Source organism: Hemiscyllium ocellatum, chromosome 8 (assembly GCF_020745735.1).
Source record: "Hemiscyllium ocellatum isolate sHemOce1 chromosome 8, sHemOce1.pat.X.cur, whole genome shotgun sequence".
Taxonomy (NCBI): Eukaryota; Metazoa; Chordata; class Chondrichthyes; order Orectolobiformes; family Hemiscylliidae; genus Hemiscyllium; species Hemiscyllium ocellatum.
In genome coordinates, this window is record NC_083408.1 from 87329014 (window position 1) to 87353783 (window position 24770).

Sequence of the window (24770 nt, forward strand, 5' to 3'; positions counted from 1 at the left end):
CAGAATAAGTTAGCTATTGAGATAATGCCTGCATAACTAATTAGCTTGTTAACCGATGTAAGGTTAGCAAAATGTTGGAGAACTTCAGTTGTCAATGCAATCATATGCCACATGAGGAAAGGAGAGAGCCATTTGCTTAATGGCAGGTTATGATAACAAAAATAATTGCTTACTGTGCACAAGTTAAACCAACCAGCCAAACAACCAACATTCTGGCCAAACTCTGAGTTCATTCATCAATAGCATTCATACCATACAATTTAATAAAACAAAAGCCAGCACAAAAATGTATAAATATAAAGTTCATTGAGTATAGTGTTTAGAAAAATAAGCTCAGATCATTTCAGAATATAAAACAAAAGGTCATGTAACAGTACAGATTTTTCTAGATTATACTTTAAATCTAGTATTTAAAATATCTTTGGTATACCAAGGGTGAACACAAAACACGAATACATGCTCAACGTACCATCACCAAGAAGTTAGTGCAGTATAGATGTTTTCGCTACCCATATCCCTCACACAGTATGTATACAGACACATTCAAAAATCAATGTAAAATGTTTATAAAGTTTCATGCCAAATCTACAGTACAGTAAAATAGACTTTAATCAATGCATATAACTTGCACTGGCTAATAAAAGCTTCCCTTTATATTAAAACCCCTTTAAAAGCAAGCTATAGAACAATTCTTACTAACATATTGATATAGAGACAGAAAAAAAATTCCTCTTGTGCAGTCAGATAAGGAGGTGGAACAGTGTAATATAACTACTCAACACACCATTTCTAGGAATCAACAAAAAAAAGTTTATCCATAAAACATTTAGAAGTACCGAATGTAGAAAATTCACAACACACCACTTACTGCCTTAGACCTTGCACAGGTCAAAGCTTAGCAATTCCAAAGAAATTAAATAAAAATGCTAATCAATATTTTATGCAGATCAGGCACATTATTTTCCAGCTGTCAGGTTAACATTAGAGCACACAAACCCAACATTAACGCAGAGTGTCACATTGAATAACGGTTCAGCTCCCTCCTTAGGGAGTAGTTGAAAAAAAAAACTTCAGTAATTTCCACCAACATTTCGATAAAACTTTTGATTTTTTTGCATGATAGAAACTTAGTTGCGAGAATCACTAAAAATTTTACTCAAACCTTCTGTTGACATAATTCAATTTGGGGAATTTAATGATCGTATAAAAATACTTCTTATTCAAATAATATGAAGGATTGTCTCAACATACAGGCAGGCTTTCACATACCAGAAAAAGATCATAGTTGGCTACACTTCATAAGCACTTGGCTGCATTTCATTCTCGTGTGTCGAAGACCAGGGCTTTTTTTTTATTAACTGCACTGGGTTGGACCAGTTTTCAAATGCCTCACAGTGATTAAAATATATTGAAAGCATAAGAGGCACTGAATGCAAGAAGACACATTAAGATAATGAGCAAACTTGCGCAAGCAGATGCAAGATGTATACATAAAAGAGTAACTGAATTTTCATTTCACAAAACACAGCATTTGTTTCCACTTTTGGAAAAGATTCCTGGAAGGCACACAAGCCAAAGAAGGGGAAAATGATTGTTGGGGGAGGGGGATAAGTTTCAACACTTCAAACATTAAGCATTGAAAATTAATAGTAACAGATCAAGGGAAGTTGAACTTTTATAAGAAACATGTTTCTTACGTGCAGTGACACAGACATTTTATAGCACATTCTAACAGACATTATAATATTTTAACACTAATAGGGATGCACAGTAAATGGCTCAAAGAAAAGTTACATTTGAGTTTAGCAATGTGCATGATAAATTTTAAATGGAAATTGTTTACTTCATGAAATCTGATTAAAATTAAGATGCTTCTTTGATGGGAAAGATTAAACATGTATTACATTCAGGGTCTGTGGGTAAGTTTGCAAAGTAATACCATTTCAAACAATTGAAAGGACATTATAAAATGCAAGAACAAATCCCAAGTTGTTCATTATCATCTCACAATTAAATTGTTACTGTCATGGAATATATCCAAAATATGGTTCTATTTAATATATTGATTTTTTTTCCTATTTGCTATTTTTTCTTTGTAGTATGACAATGACAGGCAATGTCAAAGATGCAAAAAATAACAATTGAAGTGACATATGCGATATCTAGATTTATCTTGCTGATGTAACAATGACCACAGTTTCCTTCAGGAGCATGCTTCAAGCTTGTCACTTGTTATGGAGTGCAAAAGATATCATAAACCATGGAAGCTCAAACAGATGATGATTGTAATCTAAAATGCTTGATTAATCATAACCCAAATGTGCATAATGTATTTTAAGTTCCTCGTTTAGTATTAACAGTAACCAGAAAAAGAAACACTTTTAATCATTTCTAATATATATATCTTCTGTTAAAAAACAAAATCAGCTAATGCAGAAATGGATCCACCATTAGATCTTGATGATGGTAGGAACTGACTGCAAATGGTGAACTTTGGTGGCAGCTGAGTACCATGGTCACAGAGCAGATTTCCACTGAAACTCAACAGAGGCTGAAGTGATACATTTGTTACTTTAAAATGTGTTACAGGGTAAAAATTAATCTTGGGCAGCGGTGCGGAATGGGCGGCATCAGATTGACCATCCATTATATGCAGTGCTTGATATTTAATTCCACTGACTGCAACAAAATGGAATATCAAGAGCTGTGGATAATGACTTTGGATCAGCCAGCTATCAGTCTAGTTTCACCACTTGAATCAGATTTCTGCCTGTACAGGTATTCATGAAGTTGAACCTCACAGGCAAGACTTGTCCTGGTGAATACTGAACTTTGCACCTCTGATTCTGCTAAAATGCCAAGGCACTCAATCAATGTACAGGAACTCTCTACCGTTTACATAATTGCTGGCAAAGATTAAAGCACTTCAATAAACTAACTGCATGAAAGTAGTAGATCAATAAGATCAAAAAAATAAAGTTTCTCTATTTATAATAATATTGTGGAGTTGTACCAAATTGAGATATTCTCTTGCTTCCACATTCCACCTAAGTTTGTATTTTGTGCAGGTAGGAAACAGGAAGGGAATGGGACACTTCCAGCCATAATTCACAGTACTTGGACTTCAGGACATTTAAAAACAAAAAACTGTACATTCCAATGGTAATTCTAATGATCCTGGACTGTACATTCCATCTTGATTGTCAGCTATTGGTCATACAAAACACTGTCCAGAAAGTATGCATTCACTAAGTCGGAAAATCTTTTGGTAAAGTGTTACATTTGAAAAGTATTAGTGTGTGTTATTTTGGGTAGTGTTTAATAAAAGTAATAAAACTAAATTTGTGGTCGTATGCCTCTGGGCCATTTTGTGACTGGTGTACCCAAAATATCATAATGTAATGCTTACATTTGCTAATGGTACATTGATACCAAACCATGCATATACAGGAAGAAAAGCCCATCAATACAGACATATATCTTTAAGATGCTAACCAGTCCTTATTTATGTGTTATGACTGACTATACCAGGAGTGTCAAAAATAAATACCAACTTACGGCTAAAAATCAAGATTCCAGTAAAAAAGTGTAACAGATAATGGTTGACTACCTCAGTCATCTCCTAACAGTTCTTTCCTTTAAATTATGAAGTAGATAAAATATGATAATAGAAACACTTCAGTCTTTGGTTACCTAAACACGAGGACGGAAAATATCAAACAATCCCATTTTCAAAAGCCTGCTGCATATATGTAGGCAGTTATATATCACTGAGATCTTCATCCATAGGAACATTTTGAAGTTTAGCTAGTTCCTTTTCCTCAGTTTCTAATTCCTTGCAGACATTGTTAACCACATCATTTATCACATATTTGGATTTAGAGTCCATCATTGTCAGGTGGTTGCTAGATTTGTTTTCTAGAACTACCAAGTAGTTTTCCTTTACTGGGGGATGAAGTACAGACACATGTCCACTACTGTATTCATGCGTTTCTTCTGTAATTGGATTTCTAGGCTTATCCTCAGTGTCAGAAGCATCAAGACCAGTTTCAGTTACAGTCTCTTGGCCAGAGCTTGTAAGCAGATTACAGTTCTGGAGTGTAGCATACTGACTGTTGGCCATCGACACTACAGGTACTGCATTCGTGACAGCAGTAGACAACTGTTGATCACAATTCAGAGATGCAGTAGTTGACAGTGGCAAACTCACTGTGAGGCTGAAGCTCAAAGTACTTGATGTGTTCAGCAAATTTGACGAAGTCAAAGGCAGGTTTTGAGGCAGCCCTGTGTTCACCAGCGTTGAGCTTTGAGTTTGTAGGGTATTTCCAGGTTGGTTCCCAGGAGATGTGTTAATATTCATATGATTGCTTCCACTCACTGACATTAATTGAGAAAAAACAAGACCTCCTTCCAACGCATCCTGTTTTACTGGGGCAACAGCCTGCCCTGAATTAGGTAATGTGCACATTACTGCATTTGGTGGGAGTGTGGCTGCCAAGAAGACCTTACCTTGCTGAAGACTGGCTGTTGTACCACTTAGGAATGTTCCTCCATCTGATGTGTTTGTTATCAAAATGTTTCCTATTAGTCAGAAAATAGTACGACTTTTACTGAAGTGCAAATTTAATTGTACATATCATTCTACAATCAGCCAACAAAAGTTTAGTCAGCAAATATAAATAATATATCTTCATAAATTAGCACACAAAATAACAAGCTGAAAACTATCTATAAATCTGTAGAAATTATGCCAATGAGAAGATCACTTAATTTGTATGTTTAATCAACTGTTCTTGAGATACTGTTTGTGTGAACCACTATGACTTAGTAGTGACATTACTTGTTCTCAGTGTTTGTCAATGCAGCTTTTCTAATTTGAGGATCAAATTGCTGTTAAATTGGTATGTTAGCAGAAACAAAGTTGATCTGAAAATTGTTGCTGGAAAAGCACAGCAGGTCAGGCAGCACCCAAGGAGCAGGAGAATTGACGTTTCGGGCATGAGCCCTTCTTCAGGAATGAGGAGAGTGTGCCAAGGCTAAAAGGTAGGGAGGAGGGACTTGGGGGACGGGCGCTGGAAATGCAATAGGTGGAAGGAGGTTAAGGTGAGGGTGATAGGCCGGAGTGGGGGTGGGGGCGGAGAGGTCAGGGAGAAGATTGCAGGTTAGCAAAGTGGTGCTGAGTTCGAGGGTTGGGACTGAGACAAGGTGGGTGGAGGGGAAATGAGGAAACTGGAGAAATCTGAGTTCATCCCTTGTGGTTGGAGGGTTCCCAGGCGGAAGATGAGACGCTCTTCCTCCAGCCGTCGTGTTGCCATGGTCTGGTGATGGAGGAGTCCAAGGACCTGCATGTCCTTGGTGGAGTGGGAGGGGGAGTTGAAGTGTTGAGCCACGGAGTGGTTGGGTTGGTTGGTCCGGGTGTCCCAGAGGTGTTCTCTGAAACGTTCCGCAAGTAGGCGGCCTGTCTCCCCAATATAGAGGAGGCCACATCGGGTGCAGCGGATGCAGTAAATGATGTGTGTGGAGGTGCAGGTGAATTTGTGGCGGATATGGAAGGATCCCTTGAGGCCTTGGAGGGAAGTAAGGGGGGAGGTGTGGGTGCAAATTTTGCATTTCTTGCGGTTGCAGGGGAAGGTACCGGGAGTGGAGGTTGGGTTGGTGGGGGGTGTGGACCTTACACGGGAGTCATGGAGGGAGTGGTCTTTTCGGAACGCTGAAAGGGCTCCCCACCCCTATCAGCGTTCCAAAAAGACCACTCCCTCCGTGACTCCCTTGTCAGGTCCACACCCCCCACCAACACATCCTCCACTCCCGGCACCTTCCCCTGCAACCGCAAGAAATGCAAAACTTGCGCCCACACCTCCCCCCTTACTTCCCTCCAAGGCCTCAAGGGATCCTTCCATAACCGCCACAAATTCACCTGCACCTCCACACACATCATTTACTGCATCCGCTGCACCCGATGTGGCCTCCTCTATATTGGGGAGACAGGCCGCCTACTTGCGGAACGTTTCAGAGAACACCTCTGGGACACCCGGACCAACCAACCCAACCACCCCGTGGCTCAACACTTCAACTTCCCCTCCCACTCCACCAAGGACATGCAGGTCCTTGGACTCCTCCATTGCCAGACCATAGCAACACGACGGCTGGAGGAAGAGCGTCTCATCTTCCGCCTAGGAACCCTCCAACCACAAGGGATGAACTCAGATTTCTCCAGTTTCCTCATTTCCCCTCCACCCACCTTTTCTCAGTCCCAACCCTCGAACTCAGCACCACCTTCCTAACCTGCAATCTTCTTCTGGACCTCTCCGCCCCCACCCCCACTCCGGCCTATCACCCTCACCTTGACCTCCTTCCACCTATCGCAATTCCAACGCCCCTCCTCCCTACCTTTTATCTTAGCCTGCTTGGCACACTCTCCTCATTCCTGAAGGGCTCATGCCTGAAACGTCGATTCTCCTGCTCCTTGGATGCTGCCTGACCTGCTGCACTTTTCCAGCAACACATTTTCAGCTCTGATCTTCAGCATCTGCAGTCCTCAATTTCTCCTAGAAACAAAAGTTGATGCCAATATAAAAGCAGAAAAAAATCCACTTTCATCCCACATTGCTGTTGCACATATGTTCAGTTGTACAGCTCATATAGTAGCGAAGCAAGGGAGGAAAACAAAATAAATTTATGCCGACATTGGTAATAGCAGAATGATAGAAGTGAAATCTGTATGTATAAAATCTTAATTCAGTGTCCACTTACTGTCTAAAAAAATCTTATTTTCCATTAGGAATCATCATGAAAAATTTAATATGCCCAAAGTAACAATGCAAAACTTATACACAATTAAATTCTCATGCATGTTGGTCCTGTAGCATCTTAAATTTGCACCTCCAGTTCCTCAGTTAACTCAGGTGTACCTTCAAGAATCTATCCTTGGCCTATGCTTTATCAAATCTCCGCACTGCCTCTCAGCCACATCATCTGAAAACACACTGGTTTCCACATGAAGCCTAATTTTACCAAGCTTTACATCACTACCACCACTCATGGCATCTCGACTGTCTTTAAACTGTCAGATTATTTATCTGACATTGTGTTAGGTCATCAGAAATTCCCTCTAACTCTATATTGGAACACTAAAACCCCTGGCAAAGTTTGCAGCTGAAGACATGGACATTATTCTATTTCCTAATTTGACACCAAGTTTCTGAACACCTTCACTTTTAGATGACATTCAACCACACTTTGTGTTGTCATCAAGACTGCCTACTTCACTTGCCATAGCAATGTTCTACTTAGCTCCAGTCTCAGCTCTTCTGTTGCTGAAGGCCTCATCAATGCCTGTGTTAGTTTTAGATTTACTATTCCAACATACTCATGGTTGACTTCCCACATCCTACCCACAGTAAAATTGAGGTAATCCAAAAACTCTAATGTGTTCTAACTTTCACCATTATTTTTTCACATATCATCCTTCTGTTCATTGAGCTCCTTTCATTCCCAATTAAAAACATCTCAATGTTAAAAATCTCTTCACAGTTTTCAAATTTCAGCATGATTTTGCCTGTTCCCATTTCTGTGATGCTCTCCAGCCCTACAAGCCAGACTAACTTTGATCTCTTGAGCATGGCTGGCCTTAATTCTCTATAATTGGTGGCTATACCTTCAGCTTCATAGGCCATAAACTCTGAGAGCCCCTCTCCAACTCATTTCTCTCTATCAAGACTCTCCTTAAAACCTCTCTTTTACTCTTTTTAAGACTTACCATCTTCTTAATATTGCTGTGTGCCTCAGTCATTTTTTAAAAAGTAATGCATCTGTAAAGTGCATTGGAATGACTTATAACCATCAACCTATGACTTAAAAGAAACTTGTTGTTAAATACATGTTGTTTGTAGTTGATAGATCAATGGTAATGAAGGAAGGATGAGCAGGACTTAATGAGAATTAAGATGGGGGAAGCATTTGATGAGAAACTGGCTTCAAGAATCTTGAAATATCAAAACAAAGGTTAAGTAAAAGCAAGGATGAATGTTTGGGGAGCAACAAAATTTTTTAAAAAGTGAGATTATGGAGGAAATGGTCATGTTGAACGAGGAATTTAGGGTATGAAACTCAGTTCACGGTCATGTAGTTATGAATGGTGCGTTTCAGCCTGCAGCTCTGGCCAAGGAATAAGAAAGAATCAATGAGGAGAATGGAGCTCATATTTAGGCCTAAAAACATGGAAAATTGATCTATGCAATGATTAATAAATAAAATTGCACTTATACATAACTAGGAGCTAGACTTCCAGCCTCATGTTGATACATTGGAAGGCAGGGGGGTCTCATAAAATGCAGAGTGTGACCTGGCCACTACCTACTTGTCACCCCAACCTCATTCCCATTTCATGTAAGGCGGTGATGATGGTGTTGGACAGCTAGCTGCCTATCCACGTATTGGCTAATAAACAGCCAAATGGTGCCTGAATGGCCTTCCACTGTGACTTCGCCTGTTGCAGGAATGGCCCACATCTAGCGGATAGCCTGGCAACTATTATTTAGTGGGTGGGTGGGGAGCATATGTTTATCATCAGAGGCACCAACCCAATATGACCCCCTCGGCCAGTCCTCCAACACTACCCATATTGGTCTCTAATACCCAGCTATCCCACACCACTTACTGCAACCTGTTCGCCAGGCCTTGCTGATATCTCAAACTTGTGCGTATGGCACATCTAAATCCAGCCTCAATTGTTAACATATACTCCAACAACTCAAAAGCACTGGAGCAGTCAGGGGAAGTAACTGATTAGATTAGAATCCCTACAGTGTGGAAACAGGTCCTTCGCCCCAACAAGTCCACACCGACCCTCCGAAGAGTAACCCTCCCAGACCCATTTCCCTCTGACTAATGCACCTCACACTATGAGCAATTTACCATGGCCAATTCACCTGACCTGTACATCTTTGGACTGTGGGTGGGAACCGGAGCACCCGGAGGAAACCCACGCAGACATGGGGAGAATGTGCAAACTCCACACAGACAGTTGCCCAAGGCTGGAATTGAACCTGGGACCCTGGTGCTGGGAGGCAGCAGTGCTAGCCACTGAGCCACCATGCCACCACAAAAATATAGTAACTTAAACAGCATTATCAAGGTTGTCTAATCTTTGAATGTCAAGGGATGGTGGTTAGATTGTCTCTTATTGGAGTTGGTTATTGTCTTGCATTTGAGCAGTGCAAATGTTGTTTGCCACTCATCAGTCAAGCCTGGATATTTTCTAGATTTTGTTGCATTTGAATCTACCCTGGCACTGTGAGGCAGCAGTGCAATCATTGTGCTCCCCAATCACGGCGATGACAGAGCTGATGTTATCAGCACGTGTCTTTTTTTTAAACTCACTCGTGGGATCTGGGCATCACTGGCTGGTGAGCATTTATTGTCAGTCCACAGTTGATCTTGAGAAAGTGGTGGCAAGCTGCCTTTTGGACCACTGTGGATCAACCCACAGAACATGGACTATAATATCCTCAGAGAAGGAATTCTTTGACCTAGCAACAATGAAGAAACATACATTTCCAAGTCAAGATGATGAGTGGCTTGGAGGAGAACTTATAGGTTGAGGTGTTCCCATGTATCTGTTGCCCTTGTCCTTCTAGAAGGTAGTCGTCATGGGTTTGGAAGGTGCTGTCTAAAGATCTTATTGAATTTCTGCGGTGTACCTTGTAGATAGTACACACTGTTGTTACTATGCCTTGGTAGTGGAAGGAGTGGATTCTTGTGGTTATGGTTCCAATCAAGCGGGCAGCTTTGACCTGGGTGGTGTCAAGCTTCTTGAATGTTGTTGGAGATGCATTCAACCAGACACGTGGGGAGTATTCCATCACACTCCTGACTGGTGCCTTGTAGTTGTTGGATAGTGGAGTCAGGGAGTGAGTTACTCATCGCAGTTTTCCTTGCTCCTGACCTGCTCTTGTAGGCAGTGATTACGTGGAGAGTTCAGTTCAGTTTCAGGTCAATCCCCAGGATGTTGATAGTGGGGGATTCAGTGATGACAGCATCTTTGAATGTCAAGGGATGGTGGTTAGATTGTCTCTTATTGGAGTTGGTTATTGTCTTGCATTTGAGCAGCGCAAATGTTGTTTGCCACTCATCAGTCAAGCCTGGATATTTTCTAGATTTTGTTGCATTTGAATATGGGCTGCTTCAGTACCTGAGGAGTAGTGAACAGTCAAGGTTTGTGTAAAGATTTGTAGCTGGAGTGCCAGTTGCAGTTGTGGATGGTGTAGTGAATGGTGCTGAGCATTGTGCAAAAATCTGCAGACATCCCGACTGTAAACCTTATGACAGAGGAAAAATCATTAAGGAAGCAGATGAAGGTGGTTTGGGCTAGGAAACTACCTTGAGAAACTCCTGCAGAGATGGCTGATCTCCAACAACCATTTTTCTATGTGCCAGAAAAGTCACTAACCAGTAGAGAGTTTGTCCCCGACATACACTGACTCTAATTTTGCCAGGGCTTCTTGATACCACACTCTGTTGAGCGCAGCCTTGATATCAAGGGCTGTTACTCTCACCTCACCTCTGAAATTCAGCTCTTTTGTCCATTCTGAACCAAGACTGTAATGAGGTCAAGAGCTGAATGGCCCTGGTGGAACCCAAATGGAGTATCACTGAGCAGGTTATTGCTGAACAGGTACTGCTTGATAGCACTGTTGATGACACTTTCCATCACTTTACTGATGATCGAGAGTAGACTGATGACACAGTAATTGTCTGGGTTGGATTTGTCCGGCTTTTTGTGCACAGGATGTACCTGGACAATTTTCCACATTGTTGGGTCGATGCCAATGTTGTAACTACACTGGAAGAGCTTGGCTATGGAAGCTTCAAATTCTAGAGTACCAATTTTCAGTACTATTGATAGAATGATGTCAGGTCCCATAGCCATCCCAGCAATGAGTGCCTCTAACCATTTCTTGATATCATGTGGAGTGAATTGAGTGGCTGAAGACTGATATCTGTGATGCTGGGGGCCACTGAAAGAGGCCAAGATGAATCATCCACTCAGCACTTCTGGATGAAGATTGTTGCAAATGCTACAGCCTTATCTTTAACACTGATTAAAATTAAACAAAGAACTACAGATGCTGGAAATCAGAAACAATAACAAAAACAGAAATTGCTGGAAAAGCTCAGCATCTGTGAACAGAAAGTACAGTTATTGTTTCGGATCCAGTGATTGCCAGAACTGCTGAGTTCCTCCAGCAATTTCTGTTTTTGTTTTGTTTTGTACTGGTGTGTTGAGCTCTCCCATCATTTGTGGAACATCCTCCTCCTCCAGTGAATTATTTAATTGTCCACTGCCATTCATGACTGGGTATGGCAGGACTGCAAAGCTTAGATGTGATCAGTTCATGTGGGATTGTTCACTTCTGTCTACCACTTGTTGCTCGGCACACAAGTAGTCCTGCTTGGTAGCTTCACCAGGTTGGCACCTCATTTTCAGGTATGCTTCCTATCATGCCCTCCTGCACTGAATCAGAGTTGATCCTCGAGCTTGATGGCAGTGGTTGAGTGGGAGATATGCCGGACCATGAGGTTGCAGAGAGTACAATTCTGCTGCTATTAACAGTCTTGAGTTGCTAGATATATTCAAAGTCTGTCCCATTTAGCACACCGATAGTGCCACGATACATGTCAGACAGCATTCTCAATGTGAAGGCAGGATATTGTCTCCACACGGACAGCGCGGTGGTTGCTCTTACCGATACTGTGATGGGAGATGCACCTGCACCTGGCAGATTTGTAAGGATGAGGTCGAGTATGGTTTTCCCTCATTGGTTTGCACAGGTGGTGAGGGACCAGTCTAGCAGCTATGTCCTTTAGGACCCGACCAGCTTGATTAGTAGTGCTGAGCCACTCTGGATGGTAGACATTGAAATCGCACCTCAAAGTACATTTTGCACCTTTGCCACTTCAGTGCTTCCTCCAAGTGTTTTTCAACATGAAGGAATACTTATTCATCAACCAAGGAGGACGGTACATAGTAATCAGCAGGAGGTTTCAGAGCCCGTGTTTAAACTGAAGCCACGAGATCCAGTGTCAATGTTGTGGACTCCCAGGGCTATCCTTTTCCGACTGTATACCACTGCGTAGCCACCTCTGCAGGTGAACAGGATATATCCAGGGATAATGGTGATTATGGTGTGTGCGACATGATCTGTCAGGTATGATTTTGTATGATGTCAGATTGTTGCTTGACTAGTCAGTAAGACAGCTGCCCCCCCCCCGCCACAAAAATATTCATAAGGAGGACTCTGCAAAGTCAGCATGTCTTTGTCATTGATATTTCCGGTGCCTACGTTGATGCCAGGTGGTCCGTCCAGTTTCTTTTCTTTGTTGAGACTTCACAGGGATTGATACAACTGACTGACTTGCGAGGGCATTTCAGGGTGCGGTTAAGAGTCAACCACATTGCTTTTGGTTGAAGTCAACAAAAGGCAACATAACAGACAGCAAATGATAAATCCTTGAAACTAATGATGTAGAAGCAGAAAACGGGGACAAACCACTGGAGGAGATTCTCTGGTTATAACTGGAAAGACAATAGAATCCGGGAATGGCTGTCCCTTACAACTGGATGATGGAAGTGATGTAAACAATGTGTCAGAAGTTTCAGAATAGTGATGAATGGCATTTAACTTTAATGTTCAAATGCCATTTAAGGGTGAAAACCCAATTGTCAAGGCTCGAACATACAGAGTTACACGACTAAGAGACACAGATTTGAAAGATTGCAATTTGATGAGGCAAGTGAGGTTGGCAGTGAGACACTTGTTTGCAAGGAAAGGAGTCTTTGCTTTCGAAGACAACGAGGTTATTACACTAGGAAAGGGCCAGTAATGGAGGTAAGATGATGTCAGATAAGGAATTGATCAGCACTGAATAACAAAACTAACTAACCTGTCAACTAGCATGGTGGCCATAAAGTTAAGTTGTCATGCCAGCTGCTTAGGAGGATCAAGATTAACATAGAAGCAGGTCTCATAAACAAGATGAGCTAATGGACTAAACCAGTAGACCGAAGAGAAAGTAGGGAAGGATGTGGTTCAGGGCTCGTGTGGAGCCTGGTGGAGGAGAACAGATCTTGATGTGGATGGCAGTGGGAACACAATAGAGGAATGTGGCAGAGCCAGCTGAAATGATTGGTGCCAAAGAAACTCAAAACTTTTCATAACATTTATATAACATTTACAGGAGGCATGCAAGAGGATTTTCAGCGCTCGGATGGTAAAGGAGATGGAATCAGAGAAAGCTCTTCAATGCCAAGATGATCCTGGAGTAGTGAACAATTTTGGTAGAGGAGAACAAGACTGGATAATGCTTGATAATGGCCCAGCCTCAGCTGAAAAAAGAAGGGTACTGAAAATTCTAAGAGAAAGAAAGTGTTGGGAACGATATCCATGTAGGTCTGTAAGGACAGGCCTGTACAGAAATAGGTCTTAACAGGAATAGATAAAGGCAGATTCTTTTGGATGAACTAAATTATACAAGAAAGTGAGAATGGGAGGTACCTCCACTTTCTGCTTAAGTATCAATGCCCAGATGAGGATCTGAGAGCAGATGGGATGAACTAGAGGTGAAGCAATAGATTCTAGAGATGAAAGAAAACACTTTTTAGAGTGGACAGAATATTAGGTTCAAAGTTCAACACAAAATCAAATTGAATACTGGGATTGCAAACAAAATTAAAACTGGATACAAAGAAAAAAAAGCCAACGACAATCCATCTTTTGATAACTTTACCCAATGAGTACCTTACATCCTCAGAGAGGACAGCTAAGTGTATGTTGAAATATGCAACATTTTAAACAGAAAGAATGCCAATCTCTAATCAAAACAACAATGCTCAGCAGGTCTGACAGCAATTATGTGAGGAGAAACAAAGTTAATGGCTCAACTCCAATGTGATTTTTGTTCAGAAGTCATTGAATGAATGCCTTTCCCTAATATCTTGTATCAGAAGGAAGGACAGAAGGAAGGAAATAAGGAAGACAGCAAAGATAAAGGACTGAACGTCAGAACAGAAAACAATGAAATGGAGCATGGATAGGCAAGAAAGGAAATAAGAAGACAAGATTGAATGAAAGGAGAGATATCAGCAACAGGGACACAGAGGAATGGGGTCTTGAATATCCTTGACACTTTTTCCAAAGGCTCAAATTTTCTTGGAGAGGAAAAGATAAAATTAAGAGAACATACAAGAAAGGGAGGAATAGAAAACTGAACTGAACATGAACTCCAAACAGGGATGATCCAAGGGTATCATCCCTTGCCTCGTGCCTCAGGAGCTAAAATGTCTTCTGACATACTGGTCTGTACAACTGGCTGTACTGTTCCAAATTAGTACTCCATCTCTGACAGAAATAGAGGTAGAGCTAAATAAAATTTAACTCTGACAAAACTGATCTTGCAGCTTATTGTAAGGATATCCAGGGTGGATATGTGTTGAAAGATGCTGGAACTTTAACTTAATCTTATTGATTACAGTGACTCCTGTAAACCAACTTATTCATGTTTCCCACGCGTTATTTATGTACAGTCCAGGAAACAGACCTGATCTTAAAATAATTTAGGAATATATTAACCATGCTTTATGTTGAATCTGGTTGTGAATTGTACATGCAGGCAAATATTTAAATTGATTAATGTTGACCACTGACAGTCTGCCAAGGACAGTAATAGTATTTTTTTAAATTATTAATTCTATGCTTTAAGATTGCATTAACCTAGCAGTAGGCTAGGTGATATAAATGGTCTAGGAAATAAAATGTTTATACTTCTCTTATTAGGGAGATTCCTCTCAGTGAAGCTCGTCCATAAAGTGACACACTTAATGCTGCAGAATTATTTTCAGTTTTGGCAGCTACTAAAGTGTGGCAAATGTACATTACAAGCATGTGTGTTCTCTTATTAAAAATTACCACATTTATTTTCTGGCAATAGTACTTGTCGACTGGGAAAGGGGAATCCAAACCTGTTGAATGAAAACACCATTGTTGGCTTGTACTGATGGGCTACATTCAGCCACTGCTTTTGCATTTGCTAAATGGGAGCATGGCTGCTTCTCAGGAAGTTATGCAAAACTGCCACCACTGAGTGGATCACTGAGGATATACTGAAGTCAAGGCTGACATCAGCAGCAATGCTACATTGTAAAAAGCTACTGATTATTTGCTATCTCCACATTATCAGAAGGCAGAACACAACGGACTTAAGATAGTCATGGAAAGGTTACCCAAAGATTTTGCCAAGGGAAAGCAATTCCAATTTTCAAATAAGCAATCTCCTACTATCAAAAACTCTTTAATAAAGTGAGAGATGAAGAAATGGTGTTAAAGCTCACAACTGAAATTGAAAAGATCTATAAAGCCAATTTTCAAAAAGGTATGTTGTCTTGCAAATTACCTGTAACTTTCACCCCGTCATCTTGCTAAATCATACAGGGCGGTTTAGTTCTGCAGAGGATTTTATATGGTAATTGATAGTCCCTCAGTAAATATTGCAATTGTCACATCTTTAGCATATTTTAGACATTTGCTCTTATTGCAGCTGAATTTACACTGCAAGGGTTAATTTTGAAATGCATTTCTCTTTTGTAGGGGAATGAGAGTCAGAGAGAAAGTTGTAAAACAGGTCCTAAACTACTCTAAGATTCAATGGGGATTTTCACAATATGTACAACTCTGCCAGGCTAAATACCAATCCAGTTAAGTAAGCTCATGATGTCTGTGTGCAGCTGGTGTGCCATTGTGGACTGAACAGGCATACATTTGTCAGACATAGTTCTTCCTAACACGAGTATAGTCTTTAACAGTCAACTCTTCAATTCTACCTATGATGAAAACTAAAATGCAACACCAATACATTATTTTTATACCTTTTTTTGGTGTAACACAAATAAACTTAACCCTGTCAGTATGTTTGAACGTTTTTAATTTGGAATGAGTATCCAATATTAATAAATGAATCAACTAAGTAATGAATTTACCCAATATCTGGGCTAATCTCAGCTAAGTAATGAATTTACCCGATGTCTGGGCTAATCTCTCAAAAATAAATCAGAAAGCAACTCACCCTGTGATGATGCAGCAGAAACAGAAGGCAGCTGAAGTGGAGGTAACCCAATATTTCCATTTACCAAGTGAATGTTATTTTCTGTATTTTGCAGCTGCACAAGGCTATACTGGTTTACTTGGGCTGGGCCTCTACTAATTTCAGCAGATCCGGAGGACACTGCTTCTTCAGAAGTAAGCATGTGTACACTTTCAGTTTTAAGTTCATTGCCACCAGTAGACCCTGGGCAGGGAACATATGAATTAGAATTGAAAAGATACACAGTTGAACAGGACAGTCATATTTTTAAAATACTTATTTGATGCAGCAGAATTAACTAATGACTCACCATTTGAAATACCATTAACCAGCACGCTGGGAGTGGTTCCTATTGGGCTTAAACTTATTGTCTGGGCATTTCCTAAAGACAATCCATTAACAAGGACTCCATTAGGACCTTGGATGAAAGAACTTCCACTGTAAAACACAGGAGAGCCATTTGTAGTTACAAGATTTCCATTCAGTAGTATGCCAGAGGAATTCTGGGAGGGCTTCAGCTCCCCGATATGATGCATGAACATGCCTTCTGGAGGGCTATGGACGTTGGAGTGGTTCATCCCATCAGATGGATTTGACAACGGACGAGGCGACATGTCTTCTTGACCCTTGCTGGACTCATCTTCAGTGCTGTGATTACCATCTGACTCACTACAGAAAGAAGTTTAAAAATACAAAAACACTTATTACTGTATAATGCTGAACTTACATCTTGAAAACTATCAAATTTTATGTAATAGGAATGCATGGAATTAATCCACTAACTACTATCCTGGATTAAACAAAAATGGTAGTTATGTGCGTAATTCACAAACAAGCCTTAAGTATTAATGGGGTCAGGTGAGAAAATAGAGTTGAAATGATACATCAGTCCTGATTTTATTAAACAGCACTCTTGTTGGATTGAATGGCTGACACTCACTTATGATCTCATAAAAACGGGAAAAGCATAACATTAGATGTTACAGAATATAAAATATTGCACTGAAGATGACTTAAATAGCTCGCACCATAAAAAATGTTTACTGGTAACTGGTTAACGGATGACTAGGTTGAAGTGTTTGATTTTTAAAAATGATACATTACATAAAAATTATAACCAATCGCGATAACACACAGAACATTTTCAGCTTTCAGTCTGATGTACCTGACAGATATTGGAAAGTGAAAGGAACAGTAAGAGAAATAAATCAAATATTTAAGGCGTGATATTAAATGTAAACAGTGACATTGAACCATAATCCACTGGTTATACTGTATCAAAACTGCATGACATAAAAGTCCAGGTTATCTCAGCCCATCTGTTTGAACACAGCTACATAACATCAGAATAAACATCACTATAAATTGGTACCATAATCACTGAAACATTGTTACAGTGACATTCAGACTTGCAGCTATCCTCAGGAAGGAGGGATGGTGTACTGTCCAATTGGCTTGAGCATCAATCTCCAAGTTTGGGATCAGTACTTAATTGAGATCAGACTGATGAGGTGAAGTTTTCGTCTTTATGCCATCTCAACAAATCCCGAATGAAATGCACTTGACCTGGGGTAGCATAATGCTTGTGACATTTCAGTTCCCAGTGGACACATGGTAAAACCAAAAATTTGAGGCAATTTTTCACACAGCAACAGACAACATTGAAAAAGGGAGCACAAGTGGCATAGAAGAGAGTTGTCTTTCACAGTCACAATGGATTCCCAATGCGGAGTAAATGACAAGACTAGAAGCAGGGTTTTGGTCCTGATATGGAAGGGGGAAAAAGCTGTGTTGATATGGAATTTTGCAATGCTAAAACTGGTCATATGGTTCCCTGCCGTGGTCCCAATTTTTGGCTATTTTCATGGAGATTAAGTTGACCGAGGAATGATTACTGGTCCGCAAGACATGATAGCATATTAATTGAAATAACCAATGAAGGCCATTGATCACAGGCTGACTAAACTTTACCAGTTGGCCTGCAGGCCTCCATGGTATTCCCCTCCACAACGGTAGTCTAGCAGTTGTGGTGAATTTTAATACTTTATAAGTGGCGGAGTGCATCTCAGAATAGACATTTCCTTTCATCTGTACTGGTAGGGAGCAGCTCCTCGATGGAGGACTTATTAGTCCTCTAGCTTCAAGGACCTGTTCACTAATTGGCCAATCCAGCAGAAATTGCATTCAGGTTGCTGCTCCCAACAAGGTGTGGGGTCAGGACCAGCATTTGATCTGGTTGGTGGAACACAGGCAGAAGAAGCCATTCAGCCTCTTCAGCCTGCTCCACTCTTTTACATCATGGCTAATCATAAACTCAACACAATATTACCCTCATAATACCAAATCAATTGACGTCATTAGTAACTAGAAAGCTATCAATTTCTCTCTCTAGAACAAACATTACGACAACTGAGCTTCCAGACTGCTCTGGGGTAGAGAATTTCAAAGATTCACTACCCTTTGAGTGAAGAGTTTCTACCTCATCTCAGTCCTTAAGGCGTATCTCTTATTCAGAGACTGTATCCTCTGATTCTAAACTGCATAACTTGATGGAATAATCTGTCTCTTATGATGTTTTTTAAGTTTCTAAGGGAGTGCTTCTCATTCTGCTAACCTGAAGAGAATATCGGCCCATACTGCTCAATCTCTCCACCCAGGACAACTGCAACATCCCAGGAATCAACTTGGTCAAGCTCCTCTGCACTGCCAACCCAAAAGAGAATTTCCTGGCCTGGACATTCCAATTGTAATAGATATGTTCCCAGTATTGAAACTTTCAACTCTATAAATAGAGACAGAGGGTGCAAAGCCAATGAGATCATATCAGTCTTCATAAGACAGTAGTTCAGCCCCAGCCACACTGCAGGCTATAATTTTGAGGATCACATTTTCAGAAAGACACAAAGTCCTTGGAAAGGGTACAGCAATGATTTACTAGAATAGTTTCACAGTTGGGGGAGTTATAGAAATATTGATATGTTTTTACAGCACAGACGTCTAAGAGGAAATTTCATAAGTTTTTTTTAAAACATTATAAGAAATTTATATCCTGGAAAAATTAATTCCAATGGCTGAAGAGTGAATAACCATAGAGTTGTAGAGATGTACAGCATGGAAACAGAACCATCGGTCCAACTCGTCTGTGTTAAATCCTAAATTAATCTCGTCTCCTTTGCCAGCATTTGGCCCATATCCTTCAAAGCCCTTCCTATTCATATACCCATCCAAATGCCTTTTAAATTGTACCAGCCTCCACCACTTCCTCTGGCAGTTTATTTCATACACGTACCACCCTCTGCATGAAAATGTTGCCCCTTAGGAGGTCCTTTTTAAATCTTTCCCCTCTCACACTAAACTTATGCCCTCTAATTCGAGACTCCCCCAACCCAGGGAAAACACCGTGTCTATTTATCCTATCTTAGGCCCTCATAGAGTCAGAGACAAAACAAACCCTTCAGTCCAACCCGTCCATGCCGACCAGATATCCCAACCCAATCTAGTCCCACCTGCCAGCACCCGGCCCATATCCCTCCAAACCCTTCCTATTCATATACCCATCCAGATGCCTTTTAAATGTTGCAATTATACCCGCCTCCACCACTTTCGTTGGCAGCTCATTTCATACATGTACCACCCTCTGTGTGAAAACGTTGCCCCTTAGGTCTCTTATCTTTCCCCTCTCACCCTAAGCCTATTCCCTCTAGTTCTGGACTCCTCCACCCCAGGGAAAAGACTTTGCCTATTTACCCTATCCATGCCCCTCATAATTTTGTAATCCTCTATAAGGTCACCCCTCAGCCTCCGACGCTCCAGGGAAAACAGCCCTAGCCTATCCAACCTCTCCCTGTAGCTCAAATCCTCCAACCCTGGCAACATCCTTGCAAATCTTTTCTGAATCCTTTGAAGTTTTACAACATCTTTCCAATAGGAAGGAGACCAAAATTGCTCGCAATATTCCACAGCAGCTTAACCAATGTCCTGTACACTCGGAACATGACCTCCCAACTTCTGTACTCAATACTCTGACCAATAAAGGAAAGCCTCTGATGCTCCAGAAGAAACAGCCGCAACCTATTCAGTTTCTCCCCATAGCTCAAACCTCCAATCCTGGCAACATCCTTATAAATCTTTTCTGAACTATTTCAAGTTTCACAACATTCTTTCTATACAAGGGAGACCAGAACTGCATGCAATATTTCAAAAGTGGCCTAACCAAAGTCCTGTACAGTTGTAACATAACCACCCAACCCCTTTACTCAATGCTCTGACCAATAAAGGAAAGCAAACTAAATGCCTTCTTCACTATCCTATCTATCTGTGAGTGCACTTTCAGGGAACTACGCACCTGCACTCCAAGGTCTCTTTGTTCAGCAACACTCCCCAGGACCTTTCCATTAAGTGTATAAGTCCTGCCCTGATTGCCTTTCAGACAGCACAGATTTAACATGGCTGACAACAAAATATCAGAAGCACTTTAAAAAAAAAAGAGTGGATCGAATTTTGAAAGGACATCCTAACAGGTTGTTGGATATAAATTCAATGGTAGCCATCAAAATAGGATGGATAAAGAGGGAAACATTTATCGTGATATGGAGACTAAGAATAATCTGACTTCTCTTCGAAAGATCTGATGCAGGCTCCATGGGACGTAAGGCTACACTATTATACATTGAATACCATCCATCTAGTATCAAAATCTGCGAGTGCCATTTAGTGTTACAATAATTTGTATACCCACTTTTTTTCCTGCTACAACGTAAAATTTAATTCGGAGATGGAAGTGAAATGATTGTTTTCTCTATTCCCAGATGCAGATTTTCAGCTACTTTTGTGGAGTTATGAACTCACTTATAAATAAACAAAGGACTGCAGACACTGGAAATCAGAAACAAAAACAGAAAAAACTCAGCAGGTTTGTCAGAAGAGTCAGTGGACTCATATCGTTAATTCTACTTTCTCTCCACTGATGCTGCCAGACTCATTTAAAATATATAAAGTTATCTTCATGTAGAAGCCCTAAACAACTCCTCGGCTTTGCCCAGAAATACTTACTTTGACCTCCCAAAAATACAAGCTATTTCAAATTTCTTAATGGATCCAATAATTCATTGAAAAGTTGTTTCTTTACCTTAAAAAAAGCTATTATTTTTACATTCAATCCAGTGCAGTAATTTATTTGGGATGAAACATTAGTCAGTTTTTTTGTAAAACTTGGGATGTTTAGACTTTGAGGTTGTCCCATTGGTTGGTTGTTCCCTTCTCTCCAAAAGTTGGAATCAGTATTACTTAATATGCGTGCTTGTATTGTACAACGTAAAATATTTATCTTGTGCGTTAATCTAAAGAGGTGCAGGGGCTTGCAATGAACTAAACTTCCTTATTGTGTGAAGTTTACCCGGGTTAAGGGGCGATATCTTTGAGTGTTAGTACATAGTTTCTCTGTAGAGACGCGTGTTTCGCATTTTCAGCAATATCTGGTTCGTTACAGATTCGCAGCCGTTTTCTTGAGCTGTAACACACCACTTGTGTTTTGTCAATAGAATGCATGTTTTAAAATACAGTTTCAAAGGTGACCGACCACTGTCGGATCTCGGTTTTTCTTTATCCAGCGGCTACCCCCACCTCCACCAACCAAAAAAAGTCTGAACGTTCACTTTGAATTTTAACTGCAAATGGCATATTCTATTATCTTAAACGCTGAGTATGCCCCAGGGGTGTCTTTCTCCCGCCATCTCGACCAGACCCACTCCCAATAGTGCAACTCCCTGGAATCCACTGACCTTTAGGGATTACACTCAAAGTTGCAACCAAATCATTATTAGCCGCATTATAAATTGTATGCGTGTGGTTTGTTTGCATTGAAGGTGCCTCGTTTTATTTTTACGAAAAAAGATTATTAAAAAAGGGGACAAGGATGGCCCATGAGTCAGAAACATTGGTTCTATTTGTGGAATCTGACTTTTCCTTCACAACTGCATGGTGCGCTGACCAAGTACAAAGGCGTCCTTCACGTCGTTTACTTTACAAATGCCCTCCAGCAGTTTCTTACATCACTATTTGAAATGCATACAGTGCCAGCTTGTCGCTCGACACTACCTCCACCAGGTGCGCACTCCCCCTTTAAACACAAAACATTTAAGTCCCTTTATAGCACAGGACAAACAAGTAAATCCACCGCAGGATTTTCTTTCGAAAAAAAAAGAGGAAGAAGAATCATTCCTTTTTTCTCATCCCAGACCTGAAGTGAATTCACCAAAAGCATTTGTGTGTGCGTGTGAGATATGGCCAAGAGGGGGTTGGGAGAGAGAATAGCAGCAAACTTTGCTTTGGTGAAGTGAACTCCGCTGAAATTCGAGCTGAATGGGAAAGACTCAAGTTTCAAAACAAAGCGAGTATACGGCCATGCTGCAAAGCAGCTGAAAGAAACCCGAAAAAAAGCATCGCTCCCCTCAAACACACAAGTGCTGGAATTTTCTTTTTTAAAAAATCAAAATACACGCTCAGAAGAACTGTTCTACTGCCCTTCGATCTCGTTCCAAAACAAAATGCACAACCCCCCCAACCCCAAAAGAGATTCTCCTCCCACCCCCTCCCCGAATCAGCAGCGGACGGACCACTGACCCGGTGAGAGAGGGGGTGGTGGTGGAACATAAACAAGGAAAAAAAAAGAGGTTCTACGCTGCCTCATGATCCACTGCAACTTTAAAGTAGGAAATAAAGGACTAGATAAGCGCCATTTTGTGGCATTAGGAAGCGCCCTCGGGAAACAGAAGACTTGGGAAGTTTGGGCGCCTCACCTTTTCGACTGGTTTTCCGATGGATTACGGTCTCGCTGGCGCCTATTTTTGAACCAGTTGCTGACCTGGGTGAGGGAAAGCCCTGTGATCTTGGCCAGATTCCGCTTCTCGGCCGGCGATGGGTAGCGATTCTGTTTGTACAACTCTTTGAGCGCATTCCGCGACTTCTCCTTGAAGCAGTAGACCCTCTCCTCGCCGTCCCATATGGTCCTGGGCAAGGGGAATTTCCTGCGCAGCCTGTACTTATCCACAGCCCCCAGGGGCCGGCCGCGGACTTTCTCGGCTTCTGTGTACCGGGCTTTGTACCAGAGATCCTGCAGGGAAGTGTGGCAGGACGCGTCGAAGTTGTGACTCTCCAGAATGCTGTACAGCTCTTTGTAGCGACTCTGGTGGAAAGCGACAAGAGCCCGGGCTTTCAGGATGCTTTCGTTGCCACGTAGCAGATCGCTGGGAGGCAGGGACCACAAGAACTGGGCTAAGCGATCCAGGTTCCCTCCTTGTTGCAAAGCCTCGCACACACACGCCACTTGCTCCGGCGAAAAAGTCAGCGCCGCGGCGGGGTTGGTTAACAGTTCCACGGGTACCTGCTCGGAAATCTCCGGGCTTGTAGAAAGTGCACTCACTTCAGGCTCCAGAGTGGCTGCAGAGCCCAGTGTGTTGATCTTTGGTTGCAAGCTGTCGTTTTCTTCTTTCACCTCAATTGTGCTCGTGATTTCGTTGGAAGCGGAAGACATGTTTCTCTTTTCTCTCCTAATTTCCCCCCCTCCCCTCCCTTCCCTCTTTCTGCTCCTAATGCCCCAAAGAATTGTCTTTTCGGCTGGATCGTGCCGATCAAGTTTTTTACACCTCATGCAGAAAGCTATCTCCCGGGATGGTTCTGTGTGTTTTCAACGTGACGGCGACCCAGTCTGCAGCAGATTCGGGTCGTTCTCTTCCCGAATGATTGGTCAAACTACACCAGAGGGCGGGTCCAGACGGATTAAGACCTGGCCGTTTCCATAGACACTGTCAATCAACCGAAATTAAATTTCCTTACACTTTTTTTGGCAGGGAAAGTACAAGAATACACTGAACCCTGTTTAGTATCCCTTTTCTGTCTCCAGTAGTCTATAATTACGAATTCTTATCAAAACATTAAAATAAATATTTTATTATAGAACACTTTAAAAACGTAACGATGCATTATTTTTCGGATATCTGAAAACTCTACACCTATCAATATTGTCACTCAAATGAAAGAAGTAGTTGTAAATCAGTTTAACTTTGCTGAAGTTTGTAAATCAAGTTGGGTTGTTTGTATAGTTCTCCCTCAATGTCTACCCATATGCAAACGCACATATGCACATGTAAAGTACACACATAGTTTATAGGTTTTCAATCGTTTGTGTTGGGCGGGTCCAAATTTCTCAGTTCTTGTGACAAGAAAACTGTTTATAACGAACCCTAAAACGTAAGGTTTAGCCATCCTCCCCAAATTCAGGCAGCAACCAACAAGCCAAAGTGTTCAGCCATGCGGGGAATTTGTCAGATGAGTTGTGCGATTTTTGGAATGTAATTAAACTTAAGTGATTTTCGTTGCTCACTGCAATGCCTTGCAAGGTAATACTAAACACAATTACGTATGAGCTGAGCTTTAAGTGAGTTTTACTCTCCGAGCCTTTGCTAAGTTCGGCGGGGTATTGGTGGTTTGTGTCATCAGCATGTCACGGGTAAATACAGCAAATGCCTAAGACAGCGGCTCCTCAGCAGGATTCCATTAATGAGCACGCAGGATTTCATCCAGATTTTTATGTGATTTGGATTCGAAGAGTTACTTTCTCTGCTGCTTGATGAATG

At 41.3% G+C, this 24770-nt stretch overlaps 1 protein-coding gene across 1 annotated transcript; it reads right to left on the bottom strand.

Moving 5' to 3' along the window:
• Positions 1-287: 287 nt before the first annotated feature.
• On the bottom strand, positions 288-23874 carry LOC132818368 (homeobox protein SIX4-like). The gene is made up of 4 exons (XM_060829334.1): positions 22935-23874; positions 16448-16806; positions 16120-16341; positions 288-4581 (listed from the first exon to the last, which is right to left on the bottom strand). The coding sequence occupies exons 1-4, from the start codon at positions 23783-23785 to the stop codon at positions 3761-3763; spliced, it is 2253 nt and encodes a 750-aa protein (XP_060685317.1). The 5' UTR covers positions 23786-23874; the 3' UTR covers positions 288-3760.
• Positions 23875-24770: the final 896 nt, after the last annotated feature.

What these genes read in the sequence shown, in the direction of transcription:
- LOC132818368 (XM_060829334.1), bottom strand. Translation starts at nt 23,785, where the DNA reads ATGAGGTGTAAAAAACTTGATCGGCACGATCCAGCCGAAAAGACAATT. An exon ending in TCGGAAAACCAGTCGAAAAG is followed by an intron (nt 16,807 to 22,934) that starts GTGAGGCGCCCA and finishes TTCTTTCTGTAG; the next exon opens with TGAGTCAGATGGTAATCACA. An exon ending in TTCTGCTGCATCATCACAGG is followed by an intron (nt 4,582 to 16,119) that starts GTGAGTTGCTTT and finishes TCTGACTAATAG; the next exon opens with GAAACATTTTGATAACAAAC.